Source organism: Buteo buteo, chromosome 26 (assembly GCF_964188355.1).
Source record: "Buteo buteo chromosome 26, bButBut1.hap1.1, whole genome shotgun sequence".
In the NCBI taxonomy this organism is placed as follows: Eukaryota; Metazoa; Chordata; class Aves; order Accipitriformes; family Accipitridae; genus Buteo; species Buteo buteo.
Genome location: NC_134196.1, coordinates 17,357,920 through 17,377,564, shown reverse-complemented (window position 1 = coordinate 17,377,564; position 19,645 = coordinate 17,357,920). Strand labels below are relative to the sequence as shown.

General features: G+C 51.0%; 1 protein-coding gene across 1 annotated transcript in view; it reads left to right on the top strand.

The window, feature by feature from the left end:
- The first annotated feature begins 5,763 nt into the window (after positions 1-5,763).
- Positions 5,764-19,645, top strand: part of LOC142044844 (electroneutral sodium bicarbonate exchanger 1-like) — a 28,721-nt gene continuing 14,839 nt past the window's right edge. The window contains exons 1-14 of the mRNA XM_075057763.1: positions 5,764-5,805; positions 13,030-13,225; positions 13,933-14,079; positions 14,536-14,671; positions 14,887-15,047; positions 15,982-16,167; positions 16,276-16,364; positions 16,497-16,654; positions 17,033-17,120; positions 17,626-17,772; positions 17,930-18,021; positions 18,355-18,529; positions 18,666-18,799; positions 19,342-19,587. Of these exons, the coding sequence (XP_074913864.1) occupies positions 5,764-5,805; positions 13,030-13,225; positions 13,933-14,079; positions 14,536-14,671; positions 14,887-15,047; positions 15,982-16,167; positions 16,276-16,364; positions 16,497-16,654; positions 17,033-17,120; positions 17,626-17,772; positions 17,930-18,021; positions 18,355-18,529; positions 18,666-18,799; positions 19,342-19,587 (1,997 nt within the window). The remainder of the gene's footprint in view (positions 5,806-13,029; positions 13,226-13,932; positions 14,080-14,535; positions 14,672-14,886; positions 15,048-15,981; positions 16,168-16,275; positions 16,365-16,496; positions 16,655-17,032; positions 17,121-17,625; positions 17,773-17,929; positions 18,022-18,354; positions 18,530-18,665; positions 18,800-19,341; positions 19,588-19,645) is intronic.

Below are 19,645 nucleotides of genomic sequence, written 5' to 3'. Positions count from 1 at the left end.
TGCCTCAGCCCTCAGCACCGTGCTGCAGGCAGGGCAGGCTCCGGGAGTGCTGGCCCAGCTGTCTCCATTGACACGCTCTTGCTCCATTTTCCTTTTCGGAAGGAGGGAACACCATCAGGAGGAGGAAGAGGATGGGGCTGCCCTGGCCCTTTGCTCATCGGAGGACCCTGGCCGCTGCCCAGGCGCCAGGGCAGGTGGGCTCCGGCTGCAGCAGGGCGCTCTTTGGCCAGCCCCTGGCAGCCCTCTGCGGGGAGGACGGCTCCCTGCCCCGGCCCATCCAGGTAAGCCAGCCTGGGCAGGGGGTCCCCAGCCCTCCCTCCCGCTGCTCCAGAGGGGAGGTGGGTGTCCCCAGGAGCTCCGGGGATGGGGGATTGGGCCCTTCACCCCCAGAAGACGCTTCTGGTGCCAGCCCCCTTTGCGGGGGGCAAGGAGCAGGATCTGGGGCAGTGCTTTGGTCACTGCTGTTGGAAGGCAGCTTCTCAGCCAAGCAACTGTCCTCCTGCCCCTCCTGCAGGAGATGCTGGCTGTCCTGCACAAGGAAGGACCGTCGACAGAAGGGATATTCCGAAGAGCTGCCGGCAGGACAGAGTTTCGTGAGCTGCGGGAGGCCCTGGACCACGGTGCGGATGTCGACCTGGGCAGCCAGCCTGCGCTGCTGCTGGCCGTCATCTTGAAGGTGAGCGCTTCTGACCTGCAGCTGGAAGAGCTCCTGGCTGGCCTGGAGTGTTTAGAGGCTCACCTGGAGCCCCTGGCATTGCAGGACTTCCTCCGAAGCATCCCCGCGAAGCTCCTCGTGACAGACCTCTACGAGGACTGGATGGCAGCGATGCAGAAGAGCGGCAAGGAGGAGAAGGTTGAAGAGCTGAAAGCGTAAGTGTGGGCAGCAGCCTGCCTGTTGAGGAGGGACTGGTAGAGGCCTGGGACTTGCCTGAAAAGGGACGGTCTCCTTAAAAAGCTGTGTCTTCTGACAGCTTGCTTTTGCTGGGGTGGGCTTAGATTTCAGGGGAAAGGGCACGGAGAGGGAGCCTTCCCTTGCCTGGGCTTGGGTGAAATGAGGAGCTGGGAAGCAACGCCGTGCTTCCTTCCTGAAGCGCAGGAGCACTGGCCGCTGGCTGAGAGCACCCGGAAAGCTGCGCAACCCACCTGTGTTGGGCAAGCTTTGGGGACAGCTGTGGGCAACATCTGCTCTATTAACGTTGAGTTCCTGTTCCCTCAGGGTGGCCGAGAAGTTGCCTGGAGCCAATCTCGTCCTCCTCAAGCGGCTGCTGGCCCTCCTCCAGCACATCGGCCACAACGCCTCCAGCAGCAGAATGACCGCCAGCAACCTGGCCATCTGCCTTGGGCCAAATCTGCTGAGCCCACCTAACGAGGACGTGCTCCCCCTCGAGGCCATGCTGGCGGTGACTGAGAAGGTGCGCTGTACTGAGCAGCCGGCTGCAGCCTTGCCGGCCCATCCGAGCTTGGCTGCTCAGAGGTCCCTGGCTGCCTCCTCTCTTGAGCGAATGCTGGTGGGGTGGCTGCCTGCAAGAGCAGCCCCACAACCACAGCCTCCTGCGCAGAGGCAAGGGTCGGGAGTGGGAAAGGCTGTGTGATACATTTTCAGGCACCTGGGTTGAGACTGAGGGTTTGATGTGTGCAGGTGAACGTGCTGGTGGCGTTTCTCATTGAAAACTGCGGTGACATCTTTGTGGAGGAGATGGCTGGCCGCTCCTGTCCATCAGCCGGGGAGTCGGCAGCCCCCATGGACAGAGCCACAGGTATGAGGAGGAACTGAGGGCTGTCCCAGGCTGGGGCTTGGGGTACCAGAAACCTCAATGTCGAGAAGACAGCTGGTGTAGGGCTTTGGGTGGGTTTTGCTTTAGGTGTGCTTTACTTCCAAGGAGTCACTTTGCTGCACGTGCTTTTCCTTTCTAGACCTGCATTTGGAAGAGCAAAGTGGCCCTGCAGGCAGAGCAGACAAGGACCACCAGGCAGAAGCCTTGCTGCACACACCACCCGCTTCTCTGCTGGATGTCCTCAAAGAAGCTGGGGGAGACGCGGTGGTGGAGTCCGAAATGTCAGAGGTATGGCAGCTCCATCAGGGGCTACCCTCCTACCCGAGACACGGTATCCCCGTGTTTGCTGAGCTGCCAGAAACGAACCGAGTGTCACACACCCGTGTGAACCCTGTGTTCCAAAGTGAGGCCCTTGGAAGAACGGGCTAATGCAAACCAGCCAGAGGGATCTTCTCTGTAGGGCTAAGGCAGCATTTTGCCAAACAGTCGCCTGCTACTCCAGGGTGTCCCTTGCCACCTGCTGACTCTGACATTTCTGTTGTAGGCACCCGTTGCTTTGGCTCCAGCCACCCCAGGGAGCACAGTAGACTCCCTGGGATGCACAGAAGGACTAAAGAGCGTTTCAGAGGAAAGAAGGTGAAATGAGTCAGCTTTGGGTAAATCAAGAACTGATTCTAGTTGATCCTGGCTTTACCTACCTAATCATACTGTGGGATGGAAAGGTTTGCAGGCTCCCCCCAGGAGAAGGAAAACGGAAAGAAAAGAAAGAGAAAACAGGCCTGGGCAGAGGAGAAGGAATGCCAACGAGAAAAGAAAAGAAGGAAGAGAGAAGGAGATGGGGACTTAAAAGAAGCAGGAAGGTCCAGCAGGTCAGGAAGCCCAGGTGTGTACCAGGCTCTGCTGCCCATCTTTCCCAACTCTCAGCGCTGCTCCAAGTCAGTCCGACCCGCTGGCAAGGGACGGTGCTGCGCGGGGCTTGGAAATAACTCCATGGCCGCTCCCCAGGGGCTCCCCATCGAGCCCTGCTGCGTGGCACAGGGGCCCTGTGCATCTGTGCACGCATGCAGGTCTCCAAGTGCATTACCCGTGGGGATAAGGTGCCAGAGCCATCCCCTGGTTGATGCCAGCCATAGCTCTCTCTTCTGGGCTATGAACAATTCCTCGTCAACGGTGTTCCCCAAAGAAAGGGGAACCAAGTCATGCCTATTCCTGCCTTCATGGGTTTATCAGTGCTCTCTGACTCTGTCGTTGTAGGTGCCGTTTCCCTGTTACGGGCTGAAGCCCTGTGACTCCCGGGCCCGCCCCCCGCCGCAGTTGATGTTTGCAATAAAAGGATCTTTTCTCTCTTCTGAGTGTGTCTGCCATACGATATTCTGGACTAGGTAGATGGGGTTTTGTGGTGAGTCCTCGGGGAGGAGTCTGGGATCTTGCCTTGTCCCAGCATCCTTTCCCGCAGGCATCAGGGTTGAGTTCAGGTGCTTTAGGAGTGAAACCAAAGCACAGACTCACACAGGAGGGTGGAGGTTGGAAGGGACCTGTAGAGTTCCTCTGGTCCAACCCGCCTGCTCAAGCAGGCTCACCTAGAGCAGCTTGCCCTGGACAACGTGCCCTTGGGTTTTGAACATCGCCAAGGACGGAGACTCCGCAAACTCCCTGGGCAACCTGTGCCAGTGTTTGACCACCCAGACAGGAAAAAGTTGTTTTCTCATGTGCAGCTGGAGCATATCATGTGTTTTCATTTGTGCCTGTTGCCTCTGGTGCTCTCAGTGGGCACTCTTGAGAAGAGCCTGGCTCCCTCGTCTTCATTCCCTCCCAGCAGATTTAGAGAGATAGATAGATAGCTAAGACACCCCCCCACACACCCCCAGGCTTTCTCTTCTCCCCACGGAAGTGTGCCAGCTTAAAAGCAGCAGGGAAAAGTCGGCTTCCTTGAGGCTCCTTGTTTTGCAGGTGACCTGGAGACGTGAGGTTCCCCTGCCAAGCTGGCCCAGGGAAGAGAGGCGGAGGGCTGGAGGGCACAGCTGGACTCCTGCTCCTGCAACAGCAGGGACTCGCTGGCCAGAAATGGCCCCGAGGACCCCGGCAAGGGGCTGTGCTCAGTGCTGCAGAGGAAGGCGAACCCCCCCGGGACCTGTGCCAATCTGCCCGGGGGAAAAACTCCTTCCTGAGCCCAGCCCTGGTGCCCCGAGCAGGGTCCGGGGAGCTCCTGCGGGGGAGCGCGTTTGGGGTCGGCAGCCAGGGACCTAGAGAGTGGTTTTATGAGTGTGAGTGAATTTGCTTTTGCAATGAGATGTGTACAGGCATTGCCAGGGCCTGGCTTTACTCTGGAAGTGACTGTTGTTAGCTGCTGCAGAATTGAAGAGACTGTGCTATGAACACCACGCCAATTAGGCTGTCTCCAGACCTGAAGCTGCATTAAATCTCGTGCCACACTAGTCTCCTTTTTCCTTTGGAGAAGTAGGCCGAGTCTTTGAAATTCTGCCACATGACTTTATTTTGGGATGAATTGAAATGCAGTTGTTTCTTTAGCTTTGCTTATTAGCATTCTGCTGGAATAGTGTCAGATCCAGGAGGATTAACCTTCCTCCTTGTTTTGTTCTCTGTGTTGATTTTGGAGAGGAAGGCGTGTTGTCTGTCTTGTGGTGTCGTGTGGTGTTCAGAAGATGCTTGAAACGTTGCTCTTGTCTGTGACCGAGCTCTTTCCCTCAGCGTAATCCCTTTGGACAGCACTGCCAGTAGTGTGCGTACGTTTCTGAGCAGCCTGCAGGTGTTTGATCTCCCGATGGTAGAGAGAGCACTGCATTTGTTTGAGTTTGGCAGCCTGTCATCGCGCCTTGCTTTCTTCCATTCTTTCCACCCTCTTCCCCTCATCGCCGCTTCAGCGTCCCTTCCTGAATCGTACTTTTGTGTCCCTGCTGATTCCTGAAGACTTCATGACCACAGCATAAGTCTTGGGTGGGTGATATCTGTCCTTCTGCTGTGGCGCGCTGTGTAACTCCTTTCATTAACTTCTTCCATATTAAGCAAGGAGAGGGCCTTTCTGAAGAGGAAGGAAAGTTCTCATCTCTGACCGAGTTCTGGCTGGGGCCCCTGAATGTGGAGGATATGAGAGTGGCTGCCTGCCAGACCATATACCAGCGAATACTTGCATGCCGTAATTCCTTACACTCCACCCTATTTCCTTATTTCCAAGTGACACTTGTGCGACATTTGTTTACTTCTTAATGGGTTCAGCTTTTCTTTGAGACCTTCTCTCTCCCTGTGCATTGTATTGTGGGCCGATACCTGGCAATGAACAACTTTTGAGAAGCTGGCTTACAAAAGATGTCGTTAATAGGTGCGAACACAGTTTGATGCAGGCAGTACCCAACTCCCAGCATCACAGGGCCTAGCTCCAATGCTGTGAAGGCCCGTTCCTCTGCAGGTTTGCACTGTGGAGGGGATTGAGAGACACGTCCTGCCGGTTCCTTCTTTTAGTCCCTTGAGCAGAATGGCATTGCGATAGGCTGGAAGAGAGAGGTGCTGGTTTGAGGGCACCTTGTCAAAAACCCCAGTCCTAAAGGTTAGTGAGGATTGACTGAAAAGATCTGATCTCTCATCCTTTGTATCCTCAGATGCACAAAATACAAATGGGCAGAAAATTGAAAAGGAACAGTCCTTGTGGAAGACTGGATGTTTTTTAAGAACAATAAACTGGGAATTCATCTGCCTGCTAAGTATTTTCTCTGTGCAATGGGAATGATGTTTTGTTGTTGTTTAAACTCTTACAAGGAACGTAGCTCTGTTGCTTTTTGGCTGGGGTGGGACTAACTCTCTGTTTGTTTCACAGCGGTCTGGATCTCGACACCACTGAAAGTGCTGTCAAGGAGTTAGAGGTAGGAGATGAAGCAGGTCCACGGGAGCTTAGCTGAATGTTAGGCTGAGCAAATCTTTTGTTTGTTATGGGACGGAGGACGTTTTGTCAAATGCAGCATTTCAAGTGCGAGTAATGGGGAACTTCTCTAGAGAGTACGAGGGTGAAAAAAATGACGTAAATGAAAAGTGTCATCAACAGGCAGCATTAGCGCGAGTAATGCTTTTATCAGAAATACTTCAAAGAAGCTACTGCCTGTTGAAATTGGACAAATGAAAACTCCTATTTGTGGAGCTCGTTGCACTCCATGCCTTGCTGGTTCCTGTTCAGATTCGTTCTGCAGTAGCACTTTCCCGTGGTTTCGCTCTCAGCCCCAGACCTGACCACTGCTTTGAACTTCTCAGGCTTGACTAGCTGTCAGACCCTCCTAGTTTTTCAGGAGCTGTGGCAGTACTGGTGAGCTAGCTTGATAGCAGCTAATCTAATGCTCAATTGCATGTGCTTTCCTCATAGCTGTGGGAGCCAGGGGACGTTCTTTTAATGACGCCATTACTTTGTGGCCAAGCTCGGTGACAGCTGATGAGTTCTGTTGTTGTCATCTTCTTCCTGAGACAGAAGAAAGCCCCTGCCATTCCCGAGGAAATGAGACCAATATACTGCCTGCTTAAAAATGCTCCTGTTAGTTAAGTTTAAACAAATCTTCAGAGTACAGTAGTAGCATTGTAAATAGTATTGAAGAAAGTGTGCTGATCTTAACTGATACAGAAAATTATTGGTTCTTTTTTTTTTTTCTTTTTCACTTTTGAAAATACTGAAAGGTATTCCTAGAAAAAGTTTCCCCTTTATAAAGCAGGAGTTTGTTGGAGCTGAATTACAGTTCCTTTGTAACTGAATTGGGTCAATATTCTGAAAAAGGGGAATATGTTTATTTTTGAAACAGGTCAATACTGCATGTGTTGTGCTGGCAAGGAGGAGGCTTCTTAAATGTAGAACTTCTTAAATTTAAAAGCACACCTCCACTCTCCATAGTAATGCTTCCATGTTAATTCAGGGTTAAGATATTCATTCACTTCAGTTTCTGTGAATCTGTTAGGGCAGCATGCTCTGAGGTGATGGGAGGGAGCAGGGGGAAGAAGGGGAAGAGGAAAAGCAAAATATCTGGAACCTGCTCTTCCATGACTCCTGCAAACTGCAATGTTATTTTTTTCCCAAGCCTGAAAACTGTACTTGACAGTGGAATTGTGGCTATCTTGTTAATATTCTTCCTTCCTTTCTTATTTTGGCCTCTCCAGGAAGCAATTCGAGTAATCCTCGGAAATCTTGATGATTTACATCCATTTTCTACAGACCACTTCACTATCTTTCTGTGTACCCTTTCTTTCCTACTTGTAAAAGAAAAGATCCAATGACTTGTATCTGTTGGGCATTGCTTAATTTGACATTCCTGCCTAGTAGTGCGCAGATCTTTAGCTGGAGTACGAGTCCTTTGAGCTTTGCAGTTTTACACTAGCTGAAGATCCTCCTCAGTTGTTGCCTTCACCAGAGAACTGATGTACGTAAAAAGAATGTTTTGCAGTGTTTTCAGATGGCCACCCCTGCGTTCCAAATCTGATTTAGCCAGAGAAAACAAACGTGTATATGTAAAGTCCCAGGAAGCCCACGTAATGCGATTGCAAGGAAAGCTAGTGCGTTGTTTCAAAAGGTTAATAAAACGTAAAGCGCTCCTTACAGGCGCAGCAGTGTTGGCCCACTAGTAGAGAAGACCGCAGTAGTTTTCTTGTAAGGTACATTAGGATTAAACATTGTAGTTGCTGTAGTGTAAAGGGTTAAGAAGAAGTTACTCTCCTGAGGCTGTTGTTGCAGAGAAAAGTAAGTTAGTTGAAGGAGAAGCCTTTTCAGTCCTAAGGTGTGTCAGTTTGTGAATCGGATCAGGCCCTTTGGCATCATCACCTCCCGTGATTCCGAGTGCCCAGGAGTAATGAACACCCACGTGTTTCCGCCTCCAAGGCATTCCCTTCCAGTCTCGGCAGACTGCGTTATTGCCACCCCTGGTCCTAGCAGGCAAGAACGAGATCATCCTCTTTCCCTGTCAGAAGCTGGTATGTATGAGAGCAACTTATTCCTCTTACTGCCAGGAAGAGAAAGTAGCCCAGAGCATTGTCAGAGAGGAGGCACCCAAACAAACGAAGCCTTGTTGTTGGTTTGCTTCGCTAAAGCGCAGCCAGTTTTGCCTGCGTGCTTGAGGAGGGTTTGATTCCCGAGCTTGTATTTCTAGAACTGGGAAGTCCATCCACCTGCTCAGCCAGCACCGGGCCCTGCGGAGAACTGCAAGCTCAGAGGCCTGGCGTGATGAGTTGTCCTGCAATCTGTGTGTCGGGCTCCTCGCTGTAGCATACCTCTTAGTTAATCACCAGCTGTGGGAGTCCTTGAAGCCAAACTCAAACAAACAATTTCATCCCTTAAAGGAACTGATTGCGTCAGCGTTTCATCTAGGCAAATCTTGGGCTCCATCTCTGGTCCTCAGGATGTTAGTTTCTGCTAGCAAATGGAGTAAAAGTATTCATGTTACCTGTTTCTTCCTGAGATCAGAGGCACGTAAGGAGACTGCTGCCTGGCATCACCCATTCTTGCACGCGTGAGCTCCTAGGTGTGCGAACTGCACCCCCAGGAAGGAACGTCTGTAACTGTGGCGTTTGTCATGTCAATTATCTTTTGTCCTCCCATTTTGAACTGTGAAGTGAATGTAATGACGCTACTCCTGTGAATCCTAGTCCTTTTCAGTTTTTTAAAAAATTACTTTTTAGTTAGGAAAGCTGATGAGGTTTTATTCACAGGGTTGGGAGCGCCTGGCATGTTGTTTCTTGCGGGAAGATGTCAGGACTGAAGCCAGATACAGTTAAGGAAACACAATGCTATTAATGCAAGCAACTGATGGGAGAGTGTCACCTGGGTGAGTGTTTCTTGTAATGTGTTACTAGCGCTTTTTCACCAAGTTCATACGGACAGATTGTAGGTGCTCCCTTCTGCATATACGTTCAGTGTGGTATGACTTTTGAAGCTTTACAAGAGGACTCCTGCTCCTTTGAAATGTTAGTGCTATGTTCTTAAGTCTTATTGTTGTTCTCAGATGTCAGTAAATGGGAGAGAGTATCGAAGATGAGATTCAAACATGAGAATGTCCACCTCGTGCCTTATCCCTACATTTGCACGATGTATCTAGAACTCGGCTCTATTTCAGCACGGCGTATCTTGTGGTAATTCACTATGGTTATGTTTGGATAATGTCTGGAAACATCTATGATCTATGTCTTGCTTTTCCCTTTCCCTTCCTCCACTGTGTCTTTGAATGAGAGGGAGCAAAACTGCGTGCGGTATGGCTGTACCATGGATTTGAAATAGAGCATAGCAATGTGTTCTCTTTTGTCCTGTATTGCTTTTTTTGAAAATGTCTGGAATTTCTCTTTGCCTTTTCACCCACTGCTGACTCTTCAGCTAGTATTTTTATGAAGCAATGCCCAGTGGCTCCCAGCCTTCATTCTTGAATGTCGGTAACTAGGCTGGAGCCAGCACATATATATATGGAACATGTGTTTTTCTTCCTTATGCTTGACTACATTTGTTGACGTTGAATTTCACGCTCTTTGTTTCTGTTTTCCTAAAGAAAGAATGCATTTGTTTTTCTAAATAATGATAGTAATAATGGTAATAATGTCTTTTGTATAATTAGCAAATGTTGTCACCTCCCTAGTGTCTCATTTTCCAGGTTTTCTATGAATTCCCTGAAGAGCCTCAGGCCCCAGCTGAGACCTCTGTGGGACTCTGCATTGAACCTCCTCTGTTGTGAAAACTGAGGTTTTTTTCTTACTGTTTCCTGTTCTGATGATTGGTCCCTGGGAAAGGCTGCAGCTGGTCTGTCTTGTGAGCACTTAGTAGATATTCTGGTCTCCCTTATCAAATGGACAAGTAGTCCAAAGCAATTGTCCCCATCCCACTGGCTTGTGTTATTCACAGCCAGGAATTCTGAAAGAGCTGTATTTGCAGTTCTTCGGTTTCAAGATATCATATGCAAGTCCAGCATTGTTTCTAAGTCATTTATCTTGTTCTCAGGACGTGTGGTGCAATGCAAAAATGTACTATAAAGTTGGTTAAAGAAAGTCCAGTCACCAAATATTCACCAGATTTTACAATACCTCTGTTACAGGTAAAGAAGTAAACAAGGGCAGTGATGAGCTTTTAAGTTGCGTGTGTGGTTCTCTTTTGTGTGTTGTTTTTTTTTTTAAAAAAAGTGATATTCCAAGTAGTCTGGAGAAGCAGAAGATATATCTAGGCAATGCTGTAGTTGTCCTGTTTCTGGGTGTCAGTCAGGCAGTGTAAGGTGGGAGTGAATTCTCACCTAGAACCATCCAAGTTGAGGGAAACCTTCCTGTCAATTCCAGCGGACTTTGAATGAAGTCCTGCCTGAGGACATGAGAGCCATGCTGGCTTCAGTTAAATGTGTTTTCGCCAAGTCTGAGCTGAGCTGTCAAATGGTTTCTTCGCTGTGAGAGTCTGTATGAGGTCAATAGTGCTGAATAATGAAGTAGTTTCCTAAGTGCTGCATGTGTCGAAAACAACCAAGTTAAGCTTCTTTGGAAAGTAGTTGTTTAGTGAGATCTCAGGGTGGGTTTGTTTTCAATACAGGTAAGTGTCTGAAGATGGAGTGAATTAGTGAAGGTGTCCTGTCCAAATTCCCCCCGAGGAAATCCCGCTCTCTCTGCTAGCATTACGTTCCTGCTAATTATGTTCCTAGGCCCTCCTCTAAAAATGGAGCCAATAGGATGTCCTGGGAAGCAGTAGTTCTTCTTTAAAACTGTTGAGCATAATTCTCTGGATGGCCTCTCAGTGCTTACCTTCTGTTTGAATAAGGCAGCTAATCTTTTATTCCTGAGTCATTTTTTGGTTTTTGTTGTATAAGCCTGGACAATGTTGCGAAACACAGATGTATATTAAGTCTGACTTTTGTTCTAAAATAGAAAAGTCAAAATCAAATTTTATCAATACCAAGTTTGCAATGTTTTGAAGGTCAAGAGAAGAAAAGAAGTGTCAGATAGTGCTGCAGTGGAAGAAGTGGTGAAGAGGAGAAGAGTGGAAGTCGGAGCGGAGGCCTCATGCCCACAGTCGGGTGTGGGCAGGTCAGTTGACTACAAAATAGTCTTCTGGGGCACATATCGATGTTTTTGATGTCTCTTGCACCTTCCTCGTATTTCATTCCTGTGTAACCCTTTGGCCCATTTGTCGTCTTCCTTCTCTTCCCTAGGTGACAGAATCTAAGCAGCATTGCCCACGTTTGGGGAAAAGTTGTCCTGTGCTTTCAGGTTCCCATGCCGTTAACTAAAGCTCTTCCCCTCTCACTCCTTTGTGTTAACGTTACCTGCAGAATCACAGCGGGATGAGAACTGGGCGGCTCAACAAAGCGGTGCACTGGCTTGCACACCTGAGGCAGGGATGACAAGGGAGGAACTGGGAAGAGTTTTCTAGCTGCCTCCCAGCCTGCTCCTCTGAGTCGGCTGATGACTGCTGCCTCTCGGCTTGAGGCAGAGATCTCTGTCTGTGGCTTTCACAGAACCGTTGAGGTTTTCGGGACCTTTGATATCATCGAGTCCAAGCCCTCCTGCTCAAGCAGGGTCACCCAGAGCAGGTTGCCCAGGACGTGTCCCCTCAGGTTTTGAGTGGACTCCAAGGGTGGAGACACCACAACTTCTGTGGGCAACCGGTTGCAGTGCTCGACCACAGTTGCAGTCAGAAAGTTTTTCTTGTGTTCAGCTTTAATTTCATGTTTTGCAGTTTGTGCGCTTTGCCTCTTGTCCTGCCAGAAGGCGCTGCTGAGAAGAGCCCGGTTCCCTCTTCTTCATTCCCTCCCATCAGATGTACATGGATAAGAGCTCCCTGAGCCTTCTCCAGGCTGAAGGGTCCCAGCTCTCCCAGCCTCTCCGCATATGAAAAGTGCTCCAGTCCCTTCGTCACCTTTGTGGCCCTTTGCTGGGCTCGCCCCAGTGAGTCCCAGTCTTGTCCTGGGGAGCCCAGTCTGGACAGAGCACACAGACTGGCCCCAGCAGCCCTGAGCAGAGGGGAAATGATCCCCCCAGGCCTTGCTTTCTCATTCAGTGCTGTCTGTAGGTACATGCATAAATTTGCATGTCTGAGCAGCCTCTCAGGCTGTTGTTGCTGGAAGGGTCTTTCATTCCGTCTAGCTGGCGCTCTAGGCTTTCACCTGTCTCCTGTCTTTCTGCTCTTTCTTCTTGAGCTCTTGGGGTATTTCTCATGGAATGTTAAGTGGTTAAAACGTAACACAAGACATGGTTATTCAAATGCATTTGTCTCTTGTTTCTCTGTGCAGCCTGATGAATATCATGGCACTAAATGACTCATTGTTATTCCTTGTATTGCAGATAACTAATTCTTGTTCCTCAGATGCAGCTGTCCTAGGCGGGTAGTATGTTTCACCGGAACTGTTGACCCAGGTGGAAAAAACAGTCTTCTTGGTTCTAGCTAGCAGCCAGGATAAACTACTGTGTAGCAGGGTTTTTTTCTGAATCTACCCATTGATCCAATAAGATATTCTTTTTCCCTACCGTATTTGTGCCTCCTGTTATCCTCAGGATGCTAGAGCTTCAGCTCTACTGTTAGAAAGAAAAAGAGAGAAAACATGATGCTGCTAGTGGGCTTTGCTTCTCAGGAGGGTGAACGAGCCTGTGAAGGGTTTTCCTTCTGCACACTTTTGAGCCTGACACCTCTCATGCAGGAAGTTTCTCTGTTCTGGAGAGTTTTTGCTCAAAGCAGAGCTGGCTTCTCCCCAGGCACTAAGTTTTCCAAGCGGGAAGGCTCTAGGGGTGCATGGCTTTAAGTAGCTGCCTGGATCCGCATCATAGCTTGTGATTTCACAATGGTCCCTATTGTGTCTCTGGAGTTGGTGCACACTGGGTGCCACTTAGCTCCTCCCGTGAGGGCTACTCCATCAGTTCCTGGGGAATCGGGCCCCCTGACTGACCTGGAGGTTCAGTTGTCCCCGAAACCCAGTGACTGACGTGAGGATGAACCCAAACGGGGGTTACAAAATGACACTTCTGGAAGAGTTACAGGTAGCACGGCCGGGGCTCAAAAGTGCAGTTTTGTGGGTTGGGGTTGTTTTTTTTCCAGTTTGGAAATCACTTTTTTAGACAGGAACCTCAAGAACAAAGCAGGAGGTGGGTTTTTTTGGTCTGAAACACTCATCCCTCTCCTGCTGTATTAAAGACGTCCAGACTCTCGTGGTATACAGTAGAGGTGATGTTATGGGCTGTTTTATTTGCGTATGGGAAGGAAAACCTCCTACAAGTCCGTGGTTTTAGGGCTGTGCCTGAAGGAGGAGGAGGCGGCACGTAGAGGCGTGATGGCTCGTGGACTCGCGTGGACGCAGGGGTGGGTGATGGCTGGGAGGACGTAAGGGAGCTCTCCACCCCCAGCCCCAACTTTTCCCTTCTTGTCGTTGCTAAACAGAGACATGACGAGGAGGCAGTGATTGACCGGGGAAGAAGGAGCAACACTGTCAGTGTTCGCTATGAGGAGGAGGAGTTGGAAGGTGAGTCTCTGCTGAGATCCTGGTAGAGGAGCCACCAGCCCAGCGTGTTTTCCCATTGCACAAAGTCTCTCCTGTGTGCCTTGTCGGGTGTCACATCACGTGCAGCAAAACGTGCCGCGCTTCTCAATGAAGCAGCACAGTTATTGTCACGTTTTTTACTATTACGGCTTTTTAAACGGAGGGAAAAAGCCCCCCGGGAGGCCACGGTGTGAGTTGTAGCCACAGGGCTCGATAATTCACGGCTTTTTTTCTCGCAGAGGCTGCTCCTGGCTTGGAGAGGTCAGGAGAATCATTTCAGGGCTGCAGACGCGGGGCTGTGATTTTCTTTTTTTGTTCTGGAGTTCATTACGATGGGACTGATTTGATCGTCTCTTGTCGCCTCGTGCCATACAGAGATTTTGAAAATAATTAGCTTGTGTTGCTGCTTAATGAGCAAGTCTGAGTGTTGTCCAGCCGAAGCTGGAATTTGAGAAGAGGTCCAATACTTTGGGGGCACTTTTAGATGACCCAGAGCCAACACTTGTTGTTGCTGTGTTGTTGCAAAGCTCGAGTAAAATAGGCTTGGAAAAAAGGAGGTCCAGTGAAAATAACATTCAGGGAAGCTGGCGTTGCTCCTGGGATATATAACCGTGGCTTAGCAAGGCACCGGCCACCTCAACCATTGCCGCAATGCCGAGAGTGCTGCAAAAACCGCTGCTTTTTCGCAGGCCACCGGACCCTGTACGTGGGCGCGCGGATGCCACTGGTTAGGCAGAGCCACCGGCATCACCGACGCCACAGCCAGAAGCATCGGGAAGGGGAACGGGAGAAGGACTCTGCCCCGATGGAGCAGGGCTACCACTGTAAGTCCCACCGCGGCATTCGCTAAACTCCTGGGGGCAACGTGGGCGCTGGGGCCTTCTGCAAGCAGGTCCCCGTGGATAGTTTGAGTGAGTTGCTGTTCTTCCGAGGGAAAGTGGCCGTATTGAGCAACACCCTCTTTTTCCCAAGTTTTCTTTTTTTTTGTTGTTTTTTTTTGTTTGTGTTTTTTTTAATGCAGTTAAATGCATAATGGGTTTAGGCTCGTCTTCCTTAGAGGGATCCTGGCTTTAAAAATGGCAATGTGGGGAAGGAAAGCAGCCCATCATCATGCAGAGGTGGACTAGATGCTTCTCCTTCTCCACGGCTCTGTGCAAGCCCAGACAGATGCAGAGGAGAGGGGCCAGCCCAGTGTTTATGGCTGCACTGGTGCTGATGGCCACTTTGCACGTGAGCGTGACGAGCTGTGTTCAGGCGCAGTAACGGGATGGGTCTTTGCCTTCTGCCCCCAGGCTCCCCGTCCCAGCGGGTGCAGTTCATTCTCAGGAGCAAGGAGGACGAGCAGCACCTCTCTCACCACTTGTTCTCCGAGCTGGATGAGATCTGTGTGAAAGAGGGCCGAGATGGCGAGTGGAAGGAAACGGCAAGGTAAATCCCTGCTGCTTGGCTGCGGTGGGAGAGGAGTCCCTGCACCGGCAGCGCCCGTGGGCTCTGCTTTCTCCTCTCCAGGACGCGAAGCTTTTGCAGCTGCAGGTGGCGGCACGAGGAGCCTTCTCCTCTTGCCACCCCGTGGCTCTGTCAAAGGGGTTGCAGAGCTGGGGCTGTTTTCTTGCAATGGGGCTGATCGCACCCGATGTCCGCAGGTGGCTGAAGTTTGAGGAGGACGTGGAAGATGGCGGCGAGCGCTGGAGCAAGCCCTACGTTGGCACGCTGTCCTTGCACAGCCTCTCCGAGCTGAGGAGCTGCATCAGCAACGGGTCGGTGCTGCTGGACATTTGTGCCAACAGCATCGAAGAGATTGCAGGTACCATGGGCGCTGCATCCCTCCGGGAACGGCCGAGCTCAGCTCGCCACGGTGCTCTTCACTCCCAAATCAAACCCTGCCCCAATGGCACGTCCTTTTCCAGAAGTGCCACTGTGTTTTTCTCATGAGCTGTTTTTGGATGTAGACTGGGCATGCAACAGTCGCACCGTTTTTTTATTCCAATGCAGGGTCCTTTTGAAAGCAGTTTGTGGGGTTGGAGAAGCCACTAGAGAATATTCTGCAGCCAAAAAGGAGCGTGTGTCAGGGCTTAGCAGGCTGCTCTTAGAAATACAGAGTCTGCGTAAGAGCTGAACCTCCTTAAAGGAACTATTTCTTACAAGCTGTTTCCTCGCATTCTTTTTTTTGCTTTTGCCTTAAGATCCAGCATGTAAGAGTTTTAAGGCAGAGTTTATCTGGCGATGACCAAGCAGTGTATTTCTGTGGGGAAGATACTTGAAGTTAATTGCAAAAGCCGCTTTGGAGAAGTTATCTTTGACTGGCGGCAGGTCTCCATTCAGCCCTTTCAAGGGCTGGAGAAGTCGGAGCCGTTCTTAGCACGTTTCTCCCTGGGCTCGGCAAATTGCACTCGATCAGCACGGGAAGCTCTGGGAACGTCTGTGCTATAGATCGCTTATAATTTGGGTGAACGTGTAGAGTCAGAAAGGCCAGGTCGGGCAAGAAAATTGCGTCATTTAGAATGGGAAATATTTATCTTAGCGGAATGATGAATAAGCACTTGGGTGCCATGTTTCTTAGCAGAAGAAAATTCTCGTTTTGGCTGCAAAGGCTGAACATTATTAAAAGGCCTTGCTATGCAAGGCTGAGCCGGCATTAGGGTGCAGCCTGTGTGGCACAGCCTTCCCTGGGGGCTTTGGGGGTCGGGACTTGTTGGGGTTTCTGCTCTGATGGCTTTGTTTCCCTTTGCCATCCTCAGATACGATCCTGGCCCAGCAAGAACAGTCCACGGAGTTTGACGAGCACGTGCGGGCGCAAGTTCGAGAAGTCCTTTTGAGGAAGCACCACCATCAGAACGAGAAGACAACCAACCTTCTGCCCGCTGTCTGCTCGTTTGCTGATGTGAGCAAGAGGCAGTCAGACCTGCACCTCCTCTACAAGCCAGGTGAGGCTTTCTGCAGGGCTGTGGCCCCATTAGACTTGTCCGGGCAAAGGAGAAGCGTCCCAGTTGCTCCTCGTCCATCTTTCTGAGTGTCTTTCTTTTTCCTACCAGCCCAAACAATCACCTCTTGTCCTTCTCCCACCGCTGCAGAAGCTAAAGATGGGGTGAACCCTGAGAGCAGAGCAACGGATTTAAGCAAGGTGAGACACTCGTAGCTTTCTCACGCCTTTAGGGCCAGATTTGCTCTTGCAAACTTGGCTGGAGAGTGTGCTGCAGAGCGCTGTGGGCTTTGCTTTTGGGGTAATTGCCTGAAAATCGCTTGTCGTGCCCAGGCGGAGCTGCACTTCATGAAGAAAATTCCCACCGGGGCTGAAGCATCCAACGTGCTCGTAGGAGAGCTGGATTTCCTTCACCAGCCCATCGTGGCATTTGTCCGCCTGAGCCCGGCTGTCCTCCTCTCGGGCATGACGGAAGTTCCCATCCCAACAAGGTGCGAATGAGAAGCGCAAATTTTTTCCGTAAAAAAGACACCCAACCAAAGATCGAGTTGCAGGCATCAGTTTGGTGTCCCAAGGGAACAAGGCGAGTGGGAGGGGGAGCAAGCACGTTTCCCCCACCCGCATCTCCTCGCCTTCATTTCTCCATTCCCTGCTGTAGCTTTTAAACCCATCGGCCAATTGTAATGAAAGTTGGCCCCCAAATGAAATTTGCCGTCGGTTTTGAAGAATTTCAAATTCATCGTGGCGTCGCTGAGCCTACGTGTCCCGTCTTGAGCCACGCTCCGGGCTGGGAGCTGCCAGGGCTTTCCTTGGGTGCTCTTGGAGCAAGGACACCTTCTTCTCTCTCTCATTTTGTTTTTCTTGCCCAGGTTCCTGTTTGTTTTGCTTGGACCAGAAGGAAAAGCCCATCAGTACCATGAGATCGGCAGGTCCATGGCCACTATCATGACAGATGAGGTGCGACAAGATGAGATAGCTCCGGGTCATTTTTGCCTTTCTTCAGCTCTCCCTGTCTCTGAAGTAGTGAGGAAGAGGATTTGCTGTCCCAGCTGCCCGCAGCTCTCCAAATAGCCCAGCCCTCTTTCTCACCCCGAAGCGAACACGCAGATTTGCATCACCCCACATCCTGGAGGCTGAAATCCCACCCGGGGTGCATCCTGCACCTCATCCTTCTTGCCGGGGTCCCCAGCACGCTGTCCCCAGTGGTGGCATTGCCAGGGCCAGTCAAACTTCTCTTGCTCTTTAAGCAGAAGGGTATGGTGTGCCATGGGGGACGGGGGCCTCGTGGGGGAGATGATTACAAATGCCCTGACGCACAGATTTTTCCTTTTGGGGGAGTATTTCCTGCCCTTTCCAGCAGGAAATTTTGGGGAAAAAGCCTTGCGTTTAGCCAAGAGCTTATTGCACTGGTTAGGACCTCCGAGCTGGGTTGTCCTCTCACCAGGTTGTCTTCCATTGGCAGGTTTTCCGTGACGTTGCCTATAAAGCCAAGAACGGGGCTGACCTCGTGGCTGGCATCGACGAGTTTCTGGATCAGGTCACGGTCTTGCCGCCAGGAGAGTGGGATCCATCGATCCGAATCGAGCCCCCGAAAAACGTCCCTTCGCAGGTGGGAGGCGCGAGGGGGACGGGCGGGACGGCTGGGGATGCTGTTCAGGGGCCCAAATTCACAAGGTCCCACTCTGACACAGTCACAGAGCCAGACCAGAAGCAAAACAAGCCAGCGGTTACAAGTCCATAGCTTTATCTTACTTCCATTTTAACAGGAAAAAAGGAAGATGCCAGGAGCTCTTGACGACAGTGCTTCTCACAGCACGCTGGAGAAACACAGTGGCCCTGAACTGCAGCGGACGGGAAGGTGGGAGCTTTAATAGTTTGGGTTTTTTTTCTGTTTGCTTCTCAAATCTGAGCATGCACCCTCCCTTCTAGCAGGTCTTTGGGGTTAGCTGGTTCAACGAAGGGGCTCCGCATTGCCAGCTTGGTCCCCTGGGCTGGGCAGGGGGGAGATCTGGGCAGCTGGGCTCAGCCCCAGCCATCACCATTGCACGCAGGTTTCCTTGATTTGGGAGGAAGGAGAGTGCTTCTTTTTAGCCACGAAAGTGACTCCGTGCTTCTGATTGCCCTTCTGCAGCAAAGCAAAGTCACCGTGTTCCTCCAAGAGAACAGACTCTCTTCTTTTTCCTTCCTGCAGGCTCTTTGGAGGTTTGACCCTGGACGTGAAGCGGAAAGCCCCGTGGTTCTGGAGCGACTTCCGGGATGGTCTGAGCCTGCAGTGCCTGGCGTCCTTCCTCTTCCTCTACTGTGCCTGCATGTCCCCTGTCATCACCTTTGGGGGACTGCTGGGGGAGGCGACCAATGGCCAGATAGTGAGCACCTCTCTCTGTTGGGGGGCATGGGGGAGGATAAAAGTCAGGCCAAAGTCCTCGCTGCAGTGAATCGGCTTTGGTTTTTGTTTCTCCCTAACGATTTATTTACTCACGGCTGCCTCTCTTCCCCGGACAGAGTGCCATGGAGTCGCTGCTGGGCGCGTCCATGGCCGGCGTGGTGTATTGCCTCTTTGCCGGCCAACCTCTCACCATCCTCGGCAGCACCGGACCCGTCCTCGTGTTTGAGAAGATCCTCTACAAATTCTGCAAGTAAGGCTGGCTGCCGCAGCTGGGTGCTGCGAGAGCCTTCAGAAGGGGGCAGTGATGGAGAAAAGATGCTTTGCTTTGCTTTTCTGTTTCTTAGGGGTAGTTGCTAGATTTTAGTGACAGTCCTTTTGTTGCTATGGCTTTGATGGGAGATAAACCACCCTTATTGCCATAAGGTTTATCATTAAGCCCCAGCTTGCTGGCAGCAGGTGACTGGGTGCAAACCCAGCTGGTTTCAGTGTCAGGGCATCAGGGTGATGTGGGAGAACACCACCTGGCCCAAGAGGGACCTGACCTCAAGCAGCCTCCAAGGTGTTAACACAAGATCCTTGTTCAACAGTGGTAACTAAATAATTGGCCTCTCCTCCTGTGGGTCTACACCCTGCACCACAGCCCCGAGGCTCTCTGTAGTAGTACATGGAAACTGCATTTCCCATCCGCAGCCTTGACACGCTCCAGAATTGCTCCCTGTTTTCCCCGAAGGCAGGCATGTCTCAGGGCCTCTTGCTGGCCTTTGCAGCCTTTGTTTCATTTTGCTTTCCCAGGGAGTACACGCTCTCCTATCTGTCTCTGCGGGCGTGCATTGGGCTGTGGACCGCCTTCTTGTGCATAGTGCTGGTGGCCACCGATGCCAGCTGTTTGGTGTGCTACGTCACCCGCTTCACGGAAGAAGCCTTTGCCTCCCTCATCTGCATCATCTTCATCTACGAGGCTCTGGAGAAGCTGAGTCACCTGCGAGACACCTACCCTGTGCACATGCACAGCAAGCTGGACTTCCTCACCAGCTACTAGTGGGTTTTTTTCCCCCTGAGAAAGCTGCTGCCCCTTGGCAGGAGCTGCGGGCTGCAC